This window comes from Engraulis encrasicolus, chromosome 19 (assembly GCF_034702125.1).
Source record: "Engraulis encrasicolus isolate BLACKSEA-1 chromosome 19, IST_EnEncr_1.0, whole genome shotgun sequence".
NCBI classification, from domain to species: Eukaryota; Metazoa; Chordata; class Actinopteri; order Clupeiformes; family Engraulidae; genus Engraulis; species Engraulis encrasicolus.
This window is the reverse complement of record NC_085875.1, coordinates 45,627,270-45,646,539: the sequence shown is the minus strand read 5'-3', so window position 1 is coordinate 45,646,539 and position 19,270 is coordinate 45,627,270. Positions and strand designations below refer to the sequence as shown.

General features: G+C 43.0%; 2 protein-coding genes across 17 annotated transcripts in view; both read right to left on the bottom strand.

Annotated features, from left to right (window-relative positions):
* Window positions 1-10,001, bottom strand: part of kiaa1109 (KIAA1109 ortholog) — a 100,961-nt gene extending 90,960 nt beyond the window's left edge. For all 16 annotated transcript variants that reach the window (XM_063184559.1, XM_063184561.1, XM_063184565.1 and 13 more), the window contains exons 1-8: window positions 9,872-10,001; window positions 4,451-4,573; window positions 3,942-4,058; window positions 2,405-2,483; window positions 1,861-1,925; window positions 1,215-1,380; window positions 620-701; window positions 187-380 (exon numbers count right to left, since the gene is read on the bottom strand). In XM_063184559.1, coding sequence (XP_063040629.1) covers window positions 187-380; window positions 620-701; window positions 1,215-1,380; window positions 1,861-1,925; window positions 2,405-2,483; window positions 3,942-4,058; window positions 4,451-4,559 — 812 coding nt within the window. In that variant the 5' untranslated portion in view covers window positions 4,560-4,573; window positions 9,872-10,001. The remainder of the gene's footprint in view (window positions 1-186; window positions 381-619; window positions 702-1,214; window positions 1,381-1,860; window positions 1,926-2,404; window positions 2,484-3,941; window positions 4,059-4,450; window positions 4,574-9,871) is intronic.
* An 826-nt stretch (window positions 10,002-10,827) lies between these two features.
* The window catches only part of c9orf72 (C9orf72-SMCR8 complex subunit), a 17,779-nt gene continuing 9,336 nt past the window's right edge, over window positions 10,828-19,270 (bottom strand). Inside the window, exons 7-10 of the mRNA XM_063224248.1 lie at window positions 14,236-14,477; window positions 13,275-13,332; window positions 12,834-12,943; window positions 10,828-12,324 (exon numbers count right to left, since the gene is read on the bottom strand). Coding sequence (XP_063080318.1) covers window positions 12,138-12,324; window positions 12,834-12,943; window positions 13,275-13,332; window positions 14,236-14,477 — 597 coding nt within the window. The 3' untranslated portion in view covers window positions 10,828-12,137. The remainder of the gene's footprint in view (window positions 12,325-12,833; window positions 12,944-13,274; window positions 13,333-14,235; window positions 14,478-19,270) is intronic.

Sequence of the window (19,270 nt, the reverse complement as noted above, 5' to 3'; positions counted from 1 at the left end):
ACGCATCAGTAGCACAGGTGTTGGACCAAACCGAAGATAACAAAGGAAATGATTAAGGTCTGCAACACTGTTCCATTCTCCCAAACAAAGTTTAAGTAGAACGTAGAACAGTGTCGCGGACCTTATTTATTTCCTTTCAGCATCAACACTGCCAACTAGCTTAAAAGTCATGAAGGCCAAACTCACTCGTCGTTCTGCAGGCCCAGGTAGCGCGGGCTGGGCACCAGCATGACCCTGACGTTCTCCAGCGAGCCCTTGACGATGTGCATGAACTGGTCCAGGTGGCTGCTGGGAGGCTTGGTGGTGTAGGTGAGGAAGGCATCGTCAAAGTGCATGCACAGGGTCTGGGGCAGGTGGTGGTTACCGAACGCAATGCGGCCCTGTGCGCGGAGAGAGGGAAGATAGAAGAAGAGAGCAGGGTAGAGGGCGAGAGAGGGAGAGATAGCGACAGACAGACAGACAGGAAAAGGGGGTAGAATGGGGAGACAAGAAAGAGAAGGGGGAGAGGAAAATTAAAAGTATATTTAGTGTTTGTATGACTGTCTATAGACTTTGCAATAACACAGTACTACTCTTGAGGTCCATCAAATGTTGTTTGTCCCCTTCAAATGAAACTTACGGTGCTGATGTTGAATTTGACTACAGGGATGAGAGACCTCCAGGATGATGAGGGGTCCTGGGTCTCAGCTTGGATGTTGACACTGATACCAAAACAGATAAGAGGACACAATTAAAACACACATCTTAACCATGTAAACGAAAACATTTTACAAAACGAAACACTATTGCTATCTCTATTTCTATTCTATTCCATTGCTATTATTATTAGCCTTGTTATTATAGATTTATTGAAAAGGAGTTGAGAGCAACTGTGCTTCCCTTGAAGTTGTTTAATCCATTTTAGCCTAAGGCACCTGTAAGCCTTTTTTGGGAAAAGGTGCCCTCAGCCTTTAAAAGCCTTAATATCTAAGCCTCCAGAGCCCATAAAACATGAAACACGTATATGTTGTTCCAGGCAATATTTGTTCATTGTATTATTATTATTATTATCATCATTATTATTATTGTTAAGGGGGGATGAATATCTTATGTCTGTGGATGTCCCACTGGCTGACCTGTCCAGTGGCTTGTCCCGGCCCCTTATTATTATTTGCATTATTATTGTTGTTATTACCATTGCTATTATTATTATTATTATTATTATTATAGCTGACCTGTCCAGGGTCTCCTCCCGGCCCTTCTCCTCATCTCTGGTGGGGGAGGACAGTGTGGGTTCCAGGCCAAAGGTCTCTTGCAGACGTGCGTACAGGTCCGTACGGTTGTACACGTGGAACTCAAAACCGTTCACCGTCACATACAGACGCGTCTCTGCTTTGGGGTCTGCGGGCCACAGACATAGACACAGATACACAGACACACACAGAGACACTCACACACACACAGACACACACACAGACAGACACACACACAGACAGACACACACACAGACAGACACACACACAGACAGACAGACAGACACACACACACACAGACAGACACACACACACACACCAAACGGCAATCAAATTAGTGGAGCGATGGGAGTGTTAAACTCGTTTTGAAACACGACCTGCTAGAGTGTTGATTGGACAACCCGATACAGGATGCACACAGCGGGAGGAACGACTGACCTAATTACTGTACTATATATGTGCAGGATATGGCGGACTGATAATGGCCATTTCCTCTACAAAACTGTTTGGGTCGGCAGCTCTGTTGGACTCCACCTGTCCTCCATATGTGATGACAGACATGTGTATGTGTGTCTTGCAGACAGAGATGGGAGTAGGGAGAATGGGAAATAAATAAATGGATTCTCACCATGTTGTTTTTGTTTGGGGTTGTACATTTTCCACCAGCGAAATATAAGAAGGCCATCTTGAATTCTTGAAAACACAAATAAAACAGCAAACACATTGCCATTAAAATATGTCACATCACACATCACTAAAACAAAACAGCTACCGCAAATCTTAATGCGTCAATAGAGTGTGTCACTCTGGGCGGTATTCCAACAACATGGTTAACTGATAAACCTGGCGAGGTTGACTTACAGGAAGAGGTAAACCTGTTGATGGATAGCCCACAGGTGTCATGTAGTTTTAAAAAAATGAGGACTCTTGGCTCTTCCATTAGATGATTTACCACAACATCAGGATTAACTTAACCTTGGGTGCGTTTCTCAACAACATCGTTACTGATCAAGATGGCAACTTACTTGATTGCAATGCAATTTCCCATTAGAAACCTATTAAGTAGCTAACTGGTTAGCAAAGATGCTTTCGAGAAACAGGGTCCTGGTTTACTACTGAGCCAGGTTCTTGGAACACCCCCCTTATGGTAATGAGGTGGTGGATGGAGTTACCTGATGGACATGTCTTCATCAATGTAGTAAACATCTCGGAACATGACCTTTCCCGACAGCACAGAAAAGGAAAATGAGCCTGTAGAAATAAACACACACACACACACACACACACACACACACACACACACACACACACACACACACACACACACACACACACACACACACACACACACACAACATAAAAACAATGTACAAGGGTCAGTGACGTTTCAGCAGTAGCACGTGACCGGGCAGCACAACGACAGCCAGTGCCAATATTGTATGGATTTTGTTTGTTTGTTTGCATTTAGTGGACTATCTAAGAAGCATACTCATTGCAGCATATCAAGCACCAATTACTAATTAATAATGGGCATTAGATGACGTTGCACCACCTGGCGTCTGAGCATTGACCCACACACAACACACACATATATACAGTATACGTATATACACACATTATAAGTAGCTAATATAGACCCCTGACTGTTAGCATAGCAGATGGTGTAAAACACATTACTGAATATCAACAGGCCGTAACCTGTCACATCTTGATATGCATGGCTGATAAGCACTACTCGTTTCATTACCGCTTTCATAGCTGCATACCATTCCTTCACCATCATCAGTGCAGAGAGGTGCCACACTGTGTATGAACTCACAAGCAAGGGCGCTAGCCAACCACCAACGACTTCTGGAATTACCTCTGGAAGGACTGCTTGGAATATCAAAAAAGTATCTCCACATGTCTACAAGAAACACTCTGACTAACTAGGAAACTGGGTCCTGTGTCAAAAATCCTGGCATATCGCTTTAACTCCTGAGTCCTGACAGCTGAAATGCACCATCATGGATGCCAGCCACTCAGAAGAAGCAAAGGCATACTTATTGATTTGCTGTCGAGAGGCCTACAGCACCAATGTAGATGTACCGGTACGTCTCATTTGATAAGTTAACATTTTCATTGGACTGCTCCCGACAGGTTTTTTATTTCACTCCAATGTGGGTGCATACCATCTCAAAGAAGAACAAAGTTTAAGTCCTTGACTCCACGTAGAACCCTCCTGAGAAGCAACAGATTCATCCCTTTTAAAGCAAGAAGGTTTTTTTTTTTTTACTGGTGTTCTACAAAAAGATCTTGCGTACAAGTAAGAATGGAAAATCAAGGGCATACTTCACACACTGGTGATATAACCTTTCTAAATCAAGGGCGTATTTTTCAGCGGCCTGCTCTCGAGAGATTAAAATACATATTCCATTGCTTCACCGTCATCATCGATGAAGTAACTCCCTGCATGAGAGTGCTTGCCAAGACACATTTTCATTGGTCTGCTCTTGGTAGGCCCTATTGTAGGAATCTCCAGGTACTATATACAAGTCTCCCGTTTACAAACATTCCTGTCTGTGCGCGCAGCTCAGGATCCCACTGCAACCTACAGTATGATTGTCTGGAAACTGCGGTCACTCAAAAATCACATGATTGGATACATAGCATCCTTAGCCACTCCTCACAGCGTGAATGTTCATAAAAGTGAAACCTGTCTATACGCACCGATGTGGATGTATCCCTTCTTGTAGAGCTTGTTGATGATGAGAGTGAGGATGAGGCCGATGTTCCGGGAGTTGTAGTAGGTCAGGTAGATGATCCATCCACAAGAGAGGATGGTAGCTGAACAACACACAAACACACACATGCACAGACACGGGTACACACACACACACACACACACACACACACACACACGAAAGATAGAGACTTCAGTTAGTTCAGTGGCGAGAAATATTTTCTTGACACAGACCGGGTCAAACATCCAAAACGCCACGTTAATACACAGCATCATCATCATCGGCTGTGGTTGCAAAGATGACCTTATGAAAACTGAAAATAAATTCAGCGACACCAAGCATGATGCCCAAAACATCACAATATCAAATTCAAAGAAATGAGAGCATGGTGTCGCTGACATTATTTTCAGTTTTCATGTGACTTTGCTTGTCCTGCACTCCACCCGGAGGGACGTGTGTGTTTTCTCTTTGTGAAACTTGCAAAGATGACCTTACCCACTAGGAGCCATACTGAGTTGGAGTCGCGCTGCTGGAGGTAGTCCTCCAAGTCATCCAGGCCCAGGTTGAAGGTCTGGTTGGGTTTGGATTGGGTTTGGGCATCCATCGCTCCTCTCCAAGCTAATGCAGGTGAATGAACAAACATAATTAAACATGGACACACACACACAGACACAGTAAGAGCTTTACCCACACAACATCCACACATTTGGAGTCTCTCCAAGTTGAAGAATCCAATACATTTTTGGATATGATCTATAAAGGACATCACCTATGATGACAGAGGATTTTTCCAAATGAAATCGGAGGTCTTCATTTTATCCAGAATTGACTGTTCCTCAGTGGTGGAACAATCTCCCAGAGGCAGCAAGACTAAGCACATCTTTTTCAACTTTCAAGAAGCAAGTGAAGACTCTTTCGTGACTGTCTACTACACTAACGCTTGAGCTGCCCCAGTCCCGAGCTAGACTCTACAGCATGATGCGTTTGGGTATGTACTCTACTTAACCCTGTGCTACTGTACATTAAAAAAACGAACCCTACTTAGCATCTGCACTTGTTGTTCTGTATATTTCCTGTGCACATTGTATCTGCTACAGTGATGTTGAGTATGAGTATGTCCTCGATTGAAAGTCGCTTTGATTAACAAGTGCCTGCCAAATGCAGTGTAATGTATTGTAATGCAACGATTCCAGCTGGAGAGGCTCAAGTGGCAGCAGTGACCACATCTTTTGTCAAAACAGAGTTATTAACATCTCTCTTTTTTTTCCTTGCAACTAAGAATCATACATCTTCTTCCTAGTTAGAAAGCACAAAAAAGCATCACCTCTATTACACTACAACAAGTTTGTCTGGGTAGTATCATCATGACAGCTTTGACTGCCTTTTCCACACCTTCATTGTTGATATCGCTGCTACACTTTGCTTTTATATGAGAGTGCATCAATATCAACTGTATTGGCTTGACAGTAATAATACCAAATTCATGGAGCTCTGCTCATCATCAATCTACTGCCTCTGAAATGAAGCTGATGTTGACAATTCGGGGGTGAGACTGTCTGCATTGATAACATTTGTTGCTTCATGCCAGCCCACAGAGATGAAAGCGTTTCATAATCGACACCATACACTCGGCCACATCAACACCAGTGAGGCAACCCACATCCGACCTACATCACAACCAAATGAGATAATTTCACACCACACGTCTACTGCACCCCAGAGAACAACACTGCTGCACCCTTGCTGTAAACAATGTTGTGACGAGTTAACTTTTTTGTTGTTGTATGAATTTGGACATATACCGGTACACTGGCCATGAAGAACCAGGTTCGAATCCGGCCTGGGTTATTTCCAACCCATAGTACTAGCCTATTAGTAACCCTCTCTCACCATCGTTTCTCGTCTACTCGTGACTTCCTCTATCAACTTAAGGCACTAAAAGCCCAAAAAAATACTTCTTACTACAAGTAAAAAAGACGAGATGCAGTCTGACGTTCTGTTTTGCAAAAGGCTGAGAATGGTTGACCTCAATTGACATTCTACTGTAAGTTTCGTTACAGTGCATTGTACACCTATTTTCACAATGCTGAAGGACTAGGCTGGCTCATGGCTGGATTTGCTGGAGCTTTGAAACACTTGGTTTCTTCACATGGACACAAGTGTTTAGAGTACCGGTACTACTGCAAACAAAGACACGGCGGGAGCACTGTGAAGAGAGGAGAGGGACCTTTTCCGAATAGGAACATGTGTTCTGGATTAATCAATGATGACGCACAAATAGGACTGTAATTAGGTTAGCATAACAGAACTGAGAAACTTCAGCCATGATGATCTTGTTTGATATCTGAGGTCCTTGCATACAAAAAATAAACAAAATAAGCTTACTGACTCTAGGCCAGAAAATATAGACCAAGTGATCAAATTATCTAGCAAATGTACACGACATAACTTTATATGAACTTAATTCGGAAAACTAAAGCCGGAAAACTAAAGCCAACTTTCTCTCACATAGTCCGAAAAGCCTACACCTGAAGCAGTGCAATCCTTTGAAGCCCAGCCCTCACATGCACACACCAAAGCCTATACAGGCAATCCCTACAGGCAAGTACTGCCCTGTATTCTTTTGAGTGCACTTATAAAATATTAAACAGTGCTCGCTGCCCAGCCTTTGTCAATCACAATGTAGCGCGACGGCAGTCCACTCACTGTAGCACATCAAAACAGGGGGAGCTTATAATTCTACAAAGATCCACACCACTGAAAAGTTGATTGAGCCTTTTCTACTTTTTTGTGAGTGAGTGAGTGAGTGAGTGAGTGAGTGAGCATGAGAATGTGTGAAAGAAAGAGAGCGACTGAGCAATAATCTTTGTTTAGGTGATGATCTGCACTTTGCTACAGTCATGTGAAAATGTGATCCTCTTACCAACAAGATTGAGGGAATAGGCTAAAGGCTCTGGCTTGGAGTGGTTGTGTTTTTTTTTTTAATCGCACATGTTGGGGCAGCATACTGGGGTGCATTTCTCGACACCATAGTTGCTAACTAAGTTAGCTACTTTGTTGTTTGCAATGCATTTTCCCATTGGCAACTACCCAAGCTGCTAACTGGCTAACAACTACGCTTTTGAGAAACGCACCCCTGGTCTGCTGTGATTTCGCCTCCTAGCTTGCTCTTCATGGTGGGAATGGACCGCTAATTCTAAGGGTCAATGCCTTTCATGCTTTCTTCTTTATTGCCTACTGCATATGCCCTGCAGGCTTTGCTGGCTCAAGGCATCTAGATAAACAACACAGAAAGTGAAACTGACCTTTGCCTATGGCTGCAAAATAAAAGGCCAACGATTCCAAAACAGCTGACTTTAGTGGTTAAATAATGATGTAATTTGATACAGCGATAGTATGCTGACCACTGCGATACGTAATATTCTCTCATGTCACCTTATGAGACACTGTTCACCTGCCTTGGCCCTTGACAATATGAAAACAAAGCTCTACTTTCAACGAAACAGTAGCAAGTGTTGTGATGACAAACGTGAGGACAGAATCACATCTGAGCATACACATCCAGCACACACTACCTATTCACACTCCTACCATCAGGGAAAAGGTACCGGAGCATCCCATGCAATACCATACGCTTCAGGGACCCTACCCACACACCATCCGCCACTTGAATATCAAACACTCCACTACCTGGCCTTCCTACATCTCTTGCTCTTTGCACAATGTAACTGTTTTCTGCATAATCATAGCACTTTCAATGTTCCCATTGCACTTTTCAATGTCTTCTATTTTTTGTATGCGTTATTCCCTGCTTATTTATTCATGTAGTTACTACCCTGGTTTTCTTTCATAATCTCACATCAACAAGATAACAAAATCTGCTTTTTTCCATCTTAGAAATGTCAACAAAGTGCGCGGCTTGGCCCCCCCGACAAGACGCTGAAAAACGTATTCATGCCTTTGTCACCAGTAGGCTAGACTACTGTAATGCTCTCTTCTCTGGCCTGCCAAAAAAGTTAATTGACAAATTGCAACTCATTCAAAATTCTGCGGCGAGAATCCTAACAAGAACCAGAAGGAGAGAGCACATCACTCCTGTCTTGGCAGACCTGCACTGGTTGCACTGGTCTCATACAGAATTGACTTTAAGAATCTGCTGACAGTATTTAAAGCATTAAATGGACTTGCCCCTAGTAACATCTCTGACATGCTCACGTTTTATGCCCCTGCTCGAGCTCTCAGGTCCACTGATGCCAAGCTGCTAAGGACTCCCACCCCCCTGCAAAAGAAGATTGGCGACGCTGCGTTCGTTTGCTATGCGCCCAAGAGATGGAACGCCCTCCCCATTGAGATCCGATCAGCCAGCTCCGTCGACTCCTTCAAGAAGCAGCTGAAGACCCACCTTTTCATCCTTGCCAACTCCTAGCGGCCAAGGCGTCACAGTGTCCCAGCTGCCGCAGCGTCCTTACTGTTCACAACCAGCCCTGGCCCGGGGCTCCCCTAGGTGGCCGCTGGTCCTGAGGTTTCCTCCTGGCTATAGGGTTTTTTTCCTCAGACCTCATTGAGTTTTTCCCCCTACAAACTATGAATCAAGCGAAAGGGAGTTCTTCCTCACCCCTGACACCACCAGGGGCCGCATCTGAGCGCCCAAATTCAGTGTGACTATCTATGACTTACGCTAGACCCAGCCACTATGGACCTTACGTCTCTAAGAATCCTGGTCCTAACCTACGTTGACCTTTTGACTCTACAATCCCTATTTCTATTTCTGCTATTTCTGCCTCTCCTCTCTACCTCTCCTTTTAAATCCACCTCTAACAATGATGTCTTTTTCCCATTTGTTAAGCACTTTGAGTTACATGCCTTGTATGATACAGTGCTATACAAATACAATTATTATTATTATTATTATTATAACCCCCCGTTGGATGTGTGAGCTCACCAAAGTGCATTCCTAGCAACTACATTAACTTGAAACTTGAAACTCTAACACATGTCATGAAGCAACAGAGTGTTTGAAGAATTCCACAATGAGCATTCATGCGCACTACCCGTTTTGTCTCAATTGCCTGAATGAGTCTTTTGTAAACTCGGACAAAACGCCTGTGATATAAGCTGCTTCCAAAGACTAAGATCACGGGGTAATGAAAACAACTTGTAACTTCAGCCATGCTCCATACTCGTGCGGGTAACGTGCATACATGTCAGATTACAAGCACACACATACCGAGCAAGGGTAAGACATGTTTTGCCTTGAGCTGAGGACTAACTAATTGAGGAATAACTGAGATATTCTCCAGACCTGTCGGGATGGACAACAGACGATGGACGTCAAAAGTAACAGCTGCCTCTGTGACAGGCAACAATGTAACAGATCATCAAAACAAACCTCAAACAACGAAGCCTAGTTCTAGTTGACAGCTTAAAAAGGGATGGAATGGCATTAGGAAAGAACGAATTGGAAGAACTAATGCCATACTCTGCAGCTCAAGATGTCTTGAAAGTCTAACATTCACATATATTAATTCAATTTATTTTAGAGAATGCTCTTGGAAATTGAGTGTAACAATCGCTGCACATAATCTCGGCTGTATGACATCAGTTCACAATAAGAAGTTAAGGTTTGCTAACGTTAGCTGTCAACTCTGGACCAAATAGCAGAGGTTGTTTGGCCATAGCATGGGAAATACAAGGACATAACTCAAGTTCATATAGTATGTCTAACCACTATAAGAAGCTGAAAGACTTTAACGTTAAACAATAAGCATTCGTGGGCAACGACGACGTGTGTCAATTCAGCAGGTGTCCTATGAGGGCTACGTTAGCCTGCCAGCTAGCTTTGACAGGCCGCACCCCGATGCCCACTGGCACATCTGAGAGGCACATTCAAGACGTCAAAAGAAGAACATGACTGACCTCATGCCATTAAGAGAGGGACTTTGTGTCTATCTGATATCCATAACCTCGAATTAGGCAGGTTTCTTGCAGTCCCACCAGACACCGTCACATTCATATCTCACGTCCCACAGCGGCGGGGCTCTTTTTCCGGATTATTTACATGGAGAATGTCTGTGCTTCCTGCTGCAGGTGTCACATGGGCAAACACACCAATAGCACGCGCGTGCTACGTATGGTCCAATGAAAAGGCGAGTTCACCAAAATACACCGTAAATGGCAGACCATTCAACCAATGAGACACGCTTCTTTTTTCATAATCGAGACAAAACACTTGTCATATAATCCAAATACATTTTAACTGCCCCATATGCACGTTTCGTCTCATAAATAGCTTCTCTTGTAACAGCCTGATAATACTAATTAATCCCCACATGTTGTGAGAGTCAAGGACTTTTGTTATACTTTAAAAACAATAATAAAAGTCGCATGAAAAGGCGTGGGCAGGCCTAATAAATTATGGAAGTCCCAAGTGTTAACAGATATTTTTGTTTATTAATATTTAATCATGTTAAGACCAAAATTATCAACACAAATAATTGTGTGGTCACTTTTTCTTCACAATCAAACTTCTTTGTTAAATACAGGCTCTGTGGTCTTTAAAAATAAAACATGTCTACAGACAAAACCACACACAGGTACATCACTCTAGACATAAATCAACAGTAGAGTTCTTTTCAAACATAATGTACAATGTCAAATCAATAGGCAATAGTGACTCAAAAAGCGTTTGTTAAACCAAATGCTGTAATGCCATTGTGCAGAGGTTGAAGAACATTAATTGGCTTATATTTGTTCCAGCCAAAAGGCAGGAGATAATTAGTGAAATCACCTGTGTTACATATTCCATATATGATGCTGTACAATCCCAGGCATACAACAATGCACGTGACACCCATGAGCTGGGTGAGTATGTATTTTGAGGATGACATACAACTTTATTTTAACAGGTCACTATTAGCCTCATTAGATGCAGTGGAATAACAGGTGTAATATACACATACTAGTGTTGTATTAACGTCATGTATTTACATCAGTTCAGCCCTTTGCTTCTCTGGAAGAATTCAGAAATTTGGTAAAATACTATAAAATAAAGATCTATACTACATTATAATTATGGTACATAATACACACATAGTACATTATGTAAGCCCAACACAATGACATATTATCATGTATGTTTACACCAGTTATTCCGCTGTTTCTAATGAGGCACGTACCCCTTAAAATAAAGTGTTACCTCAGGATAAACTTTCCCTCTTTTGTTGTTTGCCATAATTACACAAATAATAACATAATCAGAGTACAGTGTTTTCTTGATAGTCTATGAAACAGGCAGCATAACAATTATTCTGTGCAAAATCAATTCGAAATGGCTTCCAAATGACAAGAAATGTAAACAAACAAACAAACAATCAATCAAACATACATAGCTCCTTTCAAGCCGCTAGTTCGCAAACGACACCAAAACATGATGCTCACCACAAGGCATTGTGGATTTTTACATTAAATCAATGGCATTAACCGCTGTCCTAGTCACAGTGGACAACACATTCATGGTCAAAACAACAGCCATACCAAAGGCATCTTTACATCACAAACACACAACAATCATATTAATACTGATCAGGGAGGGTTCCAAGATCATGGTTAAGTGATACAACTGGCTAAGTTAACCTACAGTGGTTAAGTGGTAAACCTAATAATAGGTAGCCTGCAAGTGTCATTTTACACTGAAAATGAGGACCCCAGGCACTGCTATTAGATGATTTACCACTATGTCAAGATCAACTTAACCTGGTTTACTTCTGAACCAGCTTCCTGGAATACCCACGTATCGTTACTGTCAGGTAGAAACCTTGCATCTCCACTTTTCATTTTACTTATTAATTTATGAATACCGGTAATCATTTCAACATTAACGTTGGTTACTGAATAATTTATACTCATGGAGACTGACCAGTAGTACGGATTCATATTTTATAATGAATAAAGAACAGATATAAAATAATAAATCCCACCCTTCCACTATCTCACTCCAAGGCTCCAGTACCCTTGAGCAAGGCACACCCCACATTACTCCAAGGACTGTAACTAATACCCTGTACTTAGAATAACTGTAAGTCGCTTTGGATGAAAAAGCGTCAGCTAAGAGTAGTGTAATATTTTAAAAAATGGTGGAGATAACAAGGTTTCTGCTTGACAGCGACAATGTGTTAGAATGGGCTCAGAAGTTAGTGAGCAGATCACGCTCCTGCACGCTGGTGTAGAAAGGCTTGCCGAACACAAAGGAGTGCAGGCCGGCCCGCAGCTTCTCAGCCAGGGCCATGACGATGTTCAGGTCTCCTTCCACCGTCAAGTTCAGATCAGTCTTCAGGTTCCTCAGGGATCGGAACGGCTTCTTACCCTTCTGACTGAAAAGGAAAACAAAGCAGAGACTCAGTATACAGTCCTGTTTTGGGGATGTTAGTCCAAAATAATCCAAGAAGAAAAAGATAATTCACTTCTGGACTCGATTAGGCATTTCAACTGGAGGTGGGAGGCTACATAATTCAAACCACACTCTTCATATGACTTAATATAAAATATTGCTGTATTGGCCCTGCCGTGGCTCAAGCGGTAGGGCACTGTACTGCTACACTGGCGAACCGGGTTTGATTCCTGCCCGGGTCTTTTGCCGACCCTTCCCTGTCTGAAACAATTGATCGTCCCATTGAGTGTGAGCAGGCTCACTGACAGGGGTTTGGGAGGGTGGGGGACACAGGTCAGAGAAGTGAGGGACCAGAATTGGGTCACCATTACTTATATGTACAGGCAGATGTCTGGGCCAAGCCAAGGCTGTGTGTGTGTGTGTGTGTGTGTGTGTGTGTGTGTGTGTGTGTGTGTGTGTGTGTGTGTGTGTGTGTGTGTGTGTGTGACTCACGTTTCGTCCTCTATGTAGCGTAGCAGTGTTAGGGCTTTTCTATGGAGCAGCAGCAGGAAGTGGGAGAGATAGACCGTACGCAGCTGAAGGCCTGGCTTCAGAAGAAACACCTACAGAGAGAGAGAGAGAGAGAGAGAGAGAGAGAGAGAGAGAGAGAGAGAGAGAGAGAGAGAGAGAGAGAGAGAGAGAGAGAGTGAGAGAGTGAGTGAGTGAGTGAGTGAGTGAGTGAGTGAGTGAGTGAGTGAGTGAGTGAGTGAGTGAGTGAGTGAGTGAGTGAGTGAGTGAGTGAGAGAGTGAGAGAGTGAGTGAGTGAGTGAGTGAGTGAGAGAGAGAGAGAGAGAGAGAGAGAGAGAGAGAGAGAGAGAGAGAGACAGGATATCATGTAATATCTGCTTATGTAAAAGACCCCATGAGAGGAAAGGGGGAATTCTCTTCTCTTACCTCATCTATAAATGATCGGACCAGCGTGTCTTTGTGCATGACATCCTGGAATATGTTTCTGCAAAGACAACAAATATTAATGGAAAATCTAGCAATATTAATGGACATAAAAATTGCCTAGGCAACAAAAATATTGAGTCTAAAAGGGGGTCCCTGAAAACTTTTGTGAACCGCTGTTCTACATTTTCTATGTAAGGACACAGAAGTCCCTGTGTATTCAGTATACCCAGGACTATTAACAGCATAGAGAGTCAGTGGGACCTCCCGTCTCTCTTGTAACCGGCAAAATAAAATGGGTAAACACTTTCACAAGGTCACACAACTCTCAAGTACTAAAAGCACTTTAGGGAGAGGAAGCAGGAGGGAAGGCTGTGTGTGTGTGTGTGTGTGTGTGTGTGTGTGTGTGTGTGTGTGTGTGTGTGTGTGTGTGTGTGTGTGTGTGTGTGTGTGTGTGTGTGTGTGTGTGTGTGTGTGTGTGTGTGTCTCAACAGTATGTGTCTGAGCAAAGAGGCTCGTTTATGTGAGTGCATGTGTGTGCATCAACAACAACAGTGGCTGTGAACAAAGAGTGAGCATGCGTGCGTGCGTGCGTGCGTGCGTGTGTGCGTGCGTGCGTGCGTGCGTGCGTGCGTGCGTGCGTGCGTGCGTGCGTGCGTGCGTGTGAGTGTGTGTGAGAGTGCGTGTGTGTACATGGGAGTATTACATGTGTGCGTCAACAAGAGCAGTGCTTCATAGCAAAGATGTGTGTGTGTGTGTGTGTGTGTGTGTGTGTGTGTGTGTGTGTGTGTGTGTGTGTGTGTGTGAGTGTGTGCATGTCTTAAAAGCAGTGTGAGCACGAGTGTGCTTGAGACTGTGTGTGTATAAGCATGTTTGTATATGTGAGTCTGTGTCAACAGTAGTCATGCCCGCCCGCCCGCCTGCCTGCCTGCCAGCTCGCTCGCTGGCACGCTGACACACTCACAAGTCAGGCGTGAAGGAGTCGCCAGCGCCTGCCAGCGTGAGGCTGTCGGGTGCGAGCTGCTCCTCGCTGGCCGTGCGCCAGAGCGCGCTCAGCTCAGCCTGCTGGTAGCGGCGCTGGTGGTAGGTGTGCTCGTGGCACGGCGGCATCTGCTTCACCGTGTTGATGTCCACGTCGATGTGCGTAGTGGGGTACGGCGCATACAGCACCTGCCGATAGGGCAACACGAAGCTGCCGGTGGCGTCCTGGATAAAAAAAAAAACACAGAGGAAGAACAGATGAACAGGGAGTATACGTACACACATGGATAAACGCACATAGAGATGCACGCGCACAGACACATAAATATGGACAAATGAACAGAGAGATGCACGCACACAAAAGCATGCATGCACGCACACACACAAAACCATGCATGCACACAGACACGCATGCACCCACCCCCTGAAAAGTCACCACAGAGAGGAACGATGGGATGTGACCCAAAAAAAGATCAACAGCAAAGTCAAAGTTGGCACACAGTTAGTGCATTAGTCCAGGGAAAGCCACACAGTTGGTGCTTAAGTCCAGTGAAAATAACACAGACAGTGCTGCCACAAGTGATTAAACGATTATGTATTTTCATGGTATGATTACTGTCTGAGAAATAATCAGGATTATGATATGCACAAAACAAAATGGCACAAAATCTCTCTCTTACCTATGCTTGTTACGCAAGTATAATTTAAATTCTATTCAAAAGAATTTAATGTAAGCAAGTATACAAAAAGGATGTTGTATAGTGTAATTGAGATTTTAAAACTGCCGTGGGAGAAAAAAATGTTAGTACACCCTTTGAATACGTAAGTACACGAGAACACCCTTGGCTAAGGATCCTTCAAAAGCTTCCACACAACCAAGCCAACACAATTTGAGGGATTTCAAAGTCAATTGCAAGTGTCGCTTATAGCTGCCCTGTTCCAGTGGAAAACGCATACCAGTTTGGACTTATATCTTGATGGAGAGGCATTGTCTGATGTACACCATGCCTCGCTCAAAATATTTCTCTTGAGACCTATGATGAGGAGTTATTGAGTTGTACAAATCTCTAAAAGGTTATAAAATCATTTCTAAAAGAAGTTTAGTAGGAGTGCTTCTGTCCCAATTGATGATAGCTTTGAAGTACTCCAAGGACGTAGCACAGAGTCCTCAATGAGGATAAAAAAAAACCTAGAGGGTCAGCTGAAGGCTTAAGAAATCACTGGAACATGCCACCATCTCTGTTGACATATGTACAGTATTGACAACAAAAAACAAGAATGGGACTTATTCTGCCTAAATGGGGGTTCTGCCAAAAAATATTGCTTCACCTTTGAACTTTGCAAAAAAGCAACTTCACAGCATTGCTGTTAAATACTCTGCAGGCCAAAATTGAAATTGTTGAAAGGACTATGTCATGTGACTATGCACCATGTCATGTTTGGAGTAAAATTGGAGTGCCAAACCTTCACCAAAACAGCATCTCCACTTTGAAGTTTGGTGGCAGTAGCATCATCATATGGGAATACCTTGGTAACTAAGGCCTCTGTCAATTTGCTATCTTTCGTGGACCAATGAATTCACTAGTTTATTGAGATATTTGCAGAAAAAAAAGCCTGAGGTAGTCTGTCACACATGATCGCACCAAAAGATGATTGCAGAAGCAGGTAAACAACACTATAACAATGATATAACACTATAACATTAGCAATATTTTTCAAAAGCAAAATCAAATTTAGACAATAAAATACACATTCTGGAAAAGCCCATAAAAAGCCCTGACATAAACCCAAGTTAGATGATATGGTATGATATTCTCTCCAGACATCACAGAAACCTTGCTGAAGTGGGGTAGTTTTGTAAACAAGAAGGAGACAACAATCATCCTGTTTGTATCGCCCATCTGATCAGGAAACATCTTGCTGTTACTGAAGCTAAATGAGGGTCAACACCTGAATGCAAGAACGTACTTACTTATTCCTTGCTATCCTGTGAATCTTCACATCTCGTGGCCAATACAATGTGGTAACATGCAGTTGTTTGGGTGTTTGTTTGTTCACTCATGTAATTCTGGTGAAGATCAGACCATATTTAATGACAATTTTAAATTCAAATATAAGAAATGCTAAAGGGTGTAGAAACGTACGTTATAGGTTGGCAATTTGCATGCAATCTATGCAGTGTCTTCACAAAGAAAGAGAGACAAGTATACTTTTTACTTCCCAGTGAGAAATTCTATACTATAGAGTCACATTCAATACAGACCCAAAGCTACAGAATCAAGGCCTTAATTATGTGTCAACGGTAGCCATTGGTACTGCTATTCAAGATGGCAAGGTCCAGACATTCCAATGACCAAGCTGTTAAATGGGTAATTAACCAAGAGTGATCAGACTATTGTGGCTTTGGAGCTGGTTTTGCGAGTTTTAAAATTGACATAGGTGGGACAGTTGCAAACACTTTGCAAAAATTAATGTAAAAGCTTTCCATATACCTTTTAAATCTACCAAAGAATATTTTACTCAACATTTACCCAAATCATTCCACCTACAAATTCGCCTTTGGGTAATCATGCCTTCAGGGCTGTTATCAATGGCACTGTATCATGATGCCTTCTCTGCCCTTTTGAACAATGACAATGGCAATTTATTGAGACTTCACAAGAAACAACAGCGCTGCTGTAGAAATGGGAACTGAAATAAACAAACCAATGAAAATGACTAAATAAAATCAGTAACATAATATCTAATTTAACTTTAGTAAACTTCCATTCAACATAGGGTTGTTATTCCAAATTCTACCATTGTGTTGCAAGAATATACTTTAAAAACATAGTTTTCAGAAAAAGATGTAGCCTTAAATTAATGACAGGGAGAGCAGGTGAAGAAAAAGTTTTCCATGTCCTCTTTTGGACTCTTTTTGATCTAGAATGATGATTGGCCAGGTTGCCTGATGTCACAGGGTGTGGCCTAGCATAGATGCGCCCCCATTGGCTGGAAGAAATAAATAAATGGACTTACCTGATCCAAGGAAATCACTACCTATGAGGTTTGAATGCAGAGCGACCTCTTATACCTTTCACACCTTTGAATGAGGCTACACTTTCCCTTGTGAAAAGGTAATGTGGCAATGTATTGTGATTGGGAAAATGCTGTATGTATTTGTGTCTTGCTTTTTCTTTACTCTTATTAAGGTTCATGGGTGGTTTGATGCACAAAGTTTGAGTAGCTAATGCAAAGTACAATGACTTTAAGACCAAGTGTTGTTAATGATGCATACTGACAGTCATTACCCAAAAGTGGCACAGCTGACCTTAGCTTCAGTATGACATACGATAGTCACTGAAATATGCTTCACCAGCTGAAGTGCAAGCGGTTTCAATAACTCAAAAATTTGGTTACACACCCTTATTATATAGTTGTGACGTCATCGGTCTAATGCTCCATTCATTTCAACGGGGCTCCCCAACGTTCGCACGTCTGTTATTTTTCGATAACGGACGGGTTGGTCTATAACAGACCGCTGTCAATGGCAACAAGACGTTTCACTGCTAAAGCGACTTTTCAACAAGACTCTAATCAGCTGCTGTGATAGACAACACCTGTTGTCCTGGCTACCTAGCGGTGTTCCACAACGGCACTGTTAACAACTATAATAGACCTAACATTAAATAGGCTTAAAGAAATGTCCCCGCCATGTGTGAATCATTTAAGTATATCCATATAATAAGCGGGTTAACTTTCGGCGAGTCGGTCGCTTTGTGGAATAGCAGCACTTCAGAGAGAACAAGACCCCTCCGCTCCGCGTCGGGGTCTAAAGATTCTCTCTGTCGTGCTGCTATTCCACGGTAGCGACCTTCTCGCCGAACGTTAACCCTTACTTATCATCTCACGTGATCTGTACATTCACAGTTAATGCAAATAAAAAAAAAATCAAATTTATTCAAAAGGGATTAGCTGTGTGGTTTTGTTTTGATTTGTTTTTGAGTTTTGCTCAAATTTTAATTGCAATTGTTTACATTATTTTTGCAGCAAATTAGTTCACTACCAATGGAGAGCACAAAGCGACGGAAGAAGGGGCAGCGATCTGTGTTAGAAGTGCAACCACAGATGCGTACCACATGGGATGTGCAACATGCAGCAGGACCAGAGCAGGGTGTCCAAGAAGAAATACAACCGCTAAAAAAACCACGGCTACAACGGGCAGAAGTGACCGAAGAACAGCCAGAGTTCATGCCAGTGCAGAGACCCGTCAGCCACTCAAGGGGGGACTGCAGTAGAGGTGGTTCTGCATTGGACATAAAGGACACACCTGTGCATGATGACACATGTGACCCATACAATGAGCAAATCAAACAGCAATGTTCAGTTAGCGACTTATTACAAGACTGGGCATTGAAACACAACATTCCAGACGCTGCACTTGATGAGCTCATTGTAGGATTACAAGCCAATGGACACCCAGAGCTTCCTTCAACAGCCAGTGCCCGGATATCATCCAGACCAGATGTCACATCAGGATCAGCATCGGGAATGGAGTATGTCCACTTCGGCTTAAGGACAACCCTCAAAGAACAACTCAAGCAATACCCAGAGAAGGTTCTGAAAGAACTAAAGACTCTGGAGTTGTCGCTCAACATTGATGGCCTTCCACTGTGCCAAAGTAGTGAGAACACTCTGTGGACTGTTTTGTGTGCCATCCATGTGTCTCCTACTCGTGTTTTCCCTGTGGCCTTAGCATCTGGTCCATCCAAACCTACGGATTTGACGCTTCTCAATGCCGTGGTTGCAGAGTTGCAGGATCTGCTGGAGAATGGACTTCAAGGGAAGACTGTGCGGTTGCGTTGCGTTGTGTGTGACGCACTAGCCAAGGCAAAGGTCAAAGCAACCGAACTGTGTGAAGGATACCAAGGCTGTGACAAATGTACACAGGCAGGACTGTGGGTGGATGGACGTGCAACATACCCCAATGTTCAGTACATCATGCGAACCAACAAGCGGTTCAGATCAGAAATGTCTGC